The sequence below is a fragment of the Lycium ferocissimum genome, chromosome 3 (genome assembly GCF_029784015.1).
Source record: "Lycium ferocissimum isolate CSIRO_LF1 chromosome 3, AGI_CSIRO_Lferr_CH_V1, whole genome shotgun sequence".
In the NCBI taxonomy this organism is placed as follows: domain Eukaryota; kingdom Viridiplantae; phylum Streptophyta; class Magnoliopsida; order Solanales; family Solanaceae; genus Lycium; species Lycium ferocissimum.
Window position 1 is genome coordinate 58,658,902 of NC_081344.1, and position 5,877 is coordinate 58,664,778.

The 5,877-nt window shown below is 30.2% G+C and overlaps 1 protein-coding gene across 1 annotated transcript; it reads left to right on the top strand.

The window, feature by feature from the left end:
- The first annotated feature begins 270 nt into the window (after positions 1-270).
- Positions 271-3,586, top strand: LOC132051145 (transcription factor FER-LIKE IRON DEFICIENCY-INDUCED TRANSCRIPTION FACTOR-like). The gene is made up of 4 exons (XM_059442416.1): positions 271-989; positions 1,716-1,913; positions 2,809-2,982; positions 3,369-3,586. Exons 1-4 carry the CDS (start codon positions 468-470, stop codon positions 3,471-3,473), a joined length of 999 nt encoding a protein of 332 aa, XP_059298399.1. The 5' UTR covers positions 271-467; the 3' UTR covers positions 3,474-3,586.
- The last annotated feature ends 2,291 nt before the right edge of the window (positions 3,587-5,877 follow it).

The window sequence follows — 5,877 nt, forward strand, 5'->3', positions numbered from 1 at the left end:
AGCCTTAGTAATTGTGCTCCTATAATAAAAATAGACTATGAAAATAATTCAGCAAGAATCATTTCGTAAATATAAGTAAAAATTGTAACATGACGTCCTTCCTTTCATCACCGTGGCAAAACCAAAAAAAGGTAGTAGCTAGTATGGAAGTACCTTGTGCAGCTTCATCTGATGCTTGAGTTTAATAATTCATAAGGAGAATCTAATATGTCATCACTTCACTAAAAGAAAATTGATATAAAAATAGGTCAAGGTGCACATGAAAACACCATCTATTCCACGAATTTGTCAACTGCTTTAGCGTTTTAGTATTACTTCTAACTTCAGCACTAACTATTTCGATTCCTTTCACCCCTAAAAAAATAATTCTCTCCAGCATCTATAAATTCTCCGTAGACCCCTCACCATCAAAACCATCTTGCTGGAAGAGTAAAAGAGAGGTAACATTTTAAATAGACAAAAGAGAAATGGAGAGTGGTGCTAATGCATTAACAATGCCAATGGAAAATGTTAACGATATTGGGCTTATTAATTTCATGGACGAGGCTAATTTTGAACAATTTATTGAGCTCATTAGGGGTGAAACAGCTGACCCTATTGTGAAATTTTGTCCAAACTATGAATGTGAACACCTTACAGGTTGTTTTGCTTCATCCGACGTCCAATTTGAGCCAACACCAATGGATATATTTGATTGGAATGCTACAAATATGTCCGATCCGATTTCATTGTATACTTCCCTTCCTGGAGAAATTAAGATCCACCGGGAAGAGGACGAGGATGAGGATGAGGATGAGGAAGACAATGATTGTGGTGAATCTTCTGCCACAACGAATACTACCACCACCACGAGGGTGACACCACCAACACCTACAAAGAAGAGCGGGAGGACTGACCGGTCAAGAACTTTGATTTCCGAGCGAAAAAGGAGAGGAAGAATGAAGGAGAAACTTTACGCTTTGCGATCCTTAGTTCCTAATATCACTAAGGTAAGAAATTGAAACTCTATATGTTTGAATGATTTAACTTTTATATACTGACAATATGAAGATTTTCCTGAGATGATGATCGATGACTTTTGGTAGAATTAATGATAGATGACTTTGACCGGTCATTTTGAAATTTCATGGAGAGAGAAAGAGAAAAATAGTTCCATTCTTTTTTCAAACATGTACAGTGCTATTTACCTCCATGTTTTAATTTATGTGCACCTTTTATTTTTTGAGATTCAAACTCTTTAATTTTGACCGTATATTTAGACATAGAATCTTTTAATTTTGAAATAAAATTTGTATATTTGGAAACTACATAAAAAGTTAATTACAATAATTAATAATTCAAAATATTTAAAAGGTACATGAAGAAAAAATTGCATTCAAAGAATAATTCGTTGACTCTCAAAATTTAAACGTCGTCACATAAATTGAGACGGAGGAGTACTTTATTTCCTAGCTTATCAACTCATATTTGAGATACATTTTATTTATAATTAGCTTCACATGAGCAAATAGTGTAAAAGAATCTCTAAGCATATATATTTTTTTTTTTCAAGAAAGGTAAATGTCAATGATGAGAGCTTATTTGAGCTTTTATTCGACACGTCACGGCTTTATCTTTTTTTTTTAATTTTTAAATTTGGAAAGCTTGTCTCTGATTCATCCTTCCATTTTTGGGTTAAACTCCAAGTTTTGAATGAAGAATGTTTGTCTATGCAGATGGATAAAGCCTCCATAATTGGCGATGCAATATTATATGTACAAGGACTCCAATCGCAATCAGAGTTACTAAAGGCAGAAATATCAGGTCTTGAATCATCAGTAAGTGGAATGAATAACAATCAAGGTGGACAATTTCTAAATACCAAGAAAATGAATTTCACGAGTCAATTTGCAGCAATCAAGAGGATCTCTAAGGTTTGTTTAATTTATTAAAACCAAATGCTTCTTAACTTTTTTTAATACCAAAGCACAATGCTTACTAATTGATCCTAGATTGGAAAACATGGAGGTCGAGGAGATCTTACTAGTACTATTACTATTATGCTAGCATTTTCCGTATGTTTCGATTTTATTACTACTGTTGTTTCCTTCACTTTGGTTATCTTTATACTATCAGGGGTCGTTTGGTGCATGGTATAAGTTGGGATATCCAACACTAATTTTTTGTACCATGTTTGGTAGAAGGTATAAAATGCATCCCAACTTAAAAGATGGGATATCCCTTCTTATCCCACTTATCCTGGGAGTCTTTTAGATGGTATAAAATAATCCCAAGAGATGGGATAAATTAGTCCCGGGATTATAATCCCGGGATAATTTTGGCTACCTACCAAACGACTCGTCAATATTTTTCGTTCATCTATGCTTTGTCATAGCTTTTTATTCTTGCATAACATTTTTTGAAAATGATTTTCTTGAGTCGGGGTCTGTCGGAAACAACCTCTCTAGCCCACAAAGGTAGGCTAAAGGTTTCACCACTAACCAATTATTATTTTCCCATTTAAAGATGTAAAGTCGTTTTAATTGAATCAGTGAGAAAAGAAAAAATAGTATTGTTTTCACACAACAAAATTAGGAAGTTTTTCAACGTTTTAATGGGAACTTGTATCCCACCATGCATTTTTTCAGTAAGCTGGTTAAGTGAGACTGAGGTGAAAAAATCATGTTTGATAACACAAATTTCTCACTGATTGTCAGTGAAAAAAGCTTCTGTTTTTAGTACCCCTCAAACCCCATTTGTGGGTAAATATTGGGTATGTTGTTCTTATTGTAGTACTGCTTACTAATTAACATGATAAAACTAATGCAGATGGACGTTTTTCAAGTAGAAGAAAAGGGTTTTTACGTGAAGTTAGTATGCAACAAGGGACGTTACGTTGCAGCTTCTCTATTCAAAGCTCTTGAGTCTCTTTCTGGATTCAATGTTCAAAGCTCCAACTTGGCTACTTCTGCTGATGATTATAGTTTGACATTCACTCTTAATGTAAGTTTCCATAAACAGAAATTTCCAACAAGTTAATACTACTTCTGTCCCAATTTATGTGGCACGCTCGAATTTCGAGAATCAAACTTATAAATTTTGACCATAAATTCAAAAATGGAACCTTTAAGTTTTTTTTTTATAGATATTTACATAATTGAAAACTATTTAAAGGGTATTATAAGTCATAATAGTTGATACTTTAAAATATTTAAAAGGCATGTGAAAAGATAACAATAAAAACAAATCGTTTGACTCTTGAAATCAAGAAGGTATCACCCAAATTGGGACGAAGTAGCTAAATATCAATTTCTCTTCTCATATATTCTCTAGCTTATTGGAAATATAGTAACTTGTCTTTTTGTTTGTTTGTGTAAATGGATAAACAGGTTAGAGAATGTGAAGTGGATATGAACTTGGCCAATCTGAAGCTATGGATAGCTAGTGCTTTTCTTAATCAAGGGTTTGACTTCGAGACATTACCATTGGCCTAACGTCTCATTATTGTAATTTTGTAAAAATTCCAACCTTTCAAAGAATGAGAATGTCACTAATCATCGATCATCATTTGTAACTTCGACATTGTAACATTAAAAATTGATTAGTAAAGTGTTTAGAGTATAGTATAGAGATCAATGATCAAGACATGTTGTAGCCATCATATAAAACTTGCAATGAGACTGTAACTTTCTTCCAGTACCTAATCTAAGTAAGTTTATGTCGCACTTCTTATATTATATATGTTTGCTGTTACTTGTTTTGGGTTAGCTCATAAGTATTAATTGTTACAAATATTTTGAAGTATTGAAGCTGAGTTTATAAATAAGCAGTTACATGTTTGGATAGCAGTGTTGAAACTAATAATAAATAATTTGTGTGTTTGATAGATAAGCACTTTTTTGTGTTAAAATGACAGTAAACATTAAAAAGTTATTGCATTTAAATCCATTGATTAACTTAGACTACATTAAATTCAAGATATGATTGTCCAAATAAATATTATGAGCTAATATATTAGGATTAATTATTGGAATGTTTACGCTACATAGCCGCCCACAAAAATAATAGCCAGCAACTTGTATATTAATGTATATATACACACAATATACTTATTTTATACATAACTAATGCATATTTTTTTGTACATATGACTAGTGGTTGTAGTTATTTTTGGAGCAGCCAAATGTGTAACTTTTCCATAATTATTTGAGTCCCATAAATTTAAGGTTTAATTTTATTGAGAAAATTACCTTTGTAGGTCACGGTTCTAGATTTAAGCACATTATTAGCACAACTTTTAAAATTCTTCAAAGAGAGCAACTTTTATTGACATATTCATTGAAAAAAATGGGTTAATAATCCCACTGAAATGGGGATTCAATTTTGTTCTCTTTCTTATCATTTCTCTATCTTCTTTAACCGATAAATCCACAATTTCCTCACTTCTTTCTCTTCTTCAACCAATACACTACCATTGGTCTCTCGCTCCAAAGACATATAGAAAAGGAAGAAAGACATATATTTTCAATTCTCATGCCAAGAAATTATAAAGAAGATGTGTAATCATAAGAAGATTATGTCTAATTTCGGTCCCAATTAGACCTTAGTTCTTGTGTTGGTTTACGGTTAGCACTTGAATATGTTTTAAATTTATATTTTTTCTAATTTGGTTTACTGTAATATTTGATTTGTGATTTTGTAATTTTTCAAAATTAAAGTTGTTTTAACAAAAGTTGACTTTTAATTGGTCTTTCTTGAACGTATCAGGAGATTTAAGGAATTTTGATTTTTTTTCATATGAACAGCCATTGGAGTTGCAAATAACATACTTGATTTATATAATATTATTAGTCATACATGATTTATACTGTATACTCATCATTTATTCACAACTTTATATGTTAGTAGCCTATGAATTTTGTGATATACACATATAATATATATTATTGATATACTAGTAATATTATGAGTATAATATTGTATTCTAATAATTATAACAATAATATGATAAGTATAATAATATGAGTATAATAATGTAGATTACTAATTATACCAGTAATATTATAATTATAACATGTATACTGTTAATTATACCAATAATATTATGAATATAATAATATAATAATGCAGATTACTAATTATACCGGTAATATTATAATTATAACATGCATATCGTTAATTATACCAATAATATTATGAGTATAATAACATATATTACTAATTATACCAATAATATTATGAGTATAATTACAATAATGTATATTACTAACTGTACCAATAATATTATATTCCTAATAACGCATATTACTAATTATACCGGTAATATTATGATTATAATAATGTATATTGCTAATTATACCACTAATATTGTGAGTATAATAATAGTAATAATAATAAAAATAAAGATGAAAAACATATATATAATTAGAGAGAGAAGGTTGAAAGAAGGTAAAATTACCATTGTCAATAAAATAATCATTTGTGTTACAAAATTCTTTAGAAGGGAGAGAAATATAAATTCCACTATGCATAAAATGGACAAAGTTGTTGGGATCTGTAAGCACTTTAACTTCTCGCCTGGTTGGGTGACTAGGATATCGGAGTACTTGCAATTTGTTTACAATAGAACTCTTAATTAATATGTCCTAGAATGTTAATTATATTTACCTGCTAAGAGTATGTAAATATTTATCATATTATTGTCTACTTGTTATAAAATAATAAAGCGAGAAGTAAAATATTGTAGAGAAGAGAGGAGAATTCTTATTTCTCTTGTTAGAGATCCATTTACAATGAAGGAAAACCTCTATATTTATAGGGAAAATTTGACTTGATCCCAAAGTCACTAACCCTACTTTTTCTCCAAAAAATAAACATCGACAATATATAGATAACTAT

What these genes read in the sequence shown, in the direction of transcription:
- LOC132051145 (XM_059442416.1), top strand. Translation starts at nt 468, where the DNA reads ATGGAGAGTGGTGCTAATGCATTAACAATGCCAATGGAAAATGTTAAC. An exon ending in TAGTTCCTAATATCACTAAG is followed by an intron (nt 990 to 1,715) that starts GTAAGAAATTGA and finishes TTGTCTATGCAG; the next exon opens with ATGGATAAAGCCTCCATAAT. An exon ending in CAATCAAGAGGATCTCTAAG is followed by an intron (nt 1,914 to 2,808) that starts GTTTGTTTAATT and finishes AAACTAATGCAG; the next exon opens with ATGGACGTTTTTCAAGTAGA.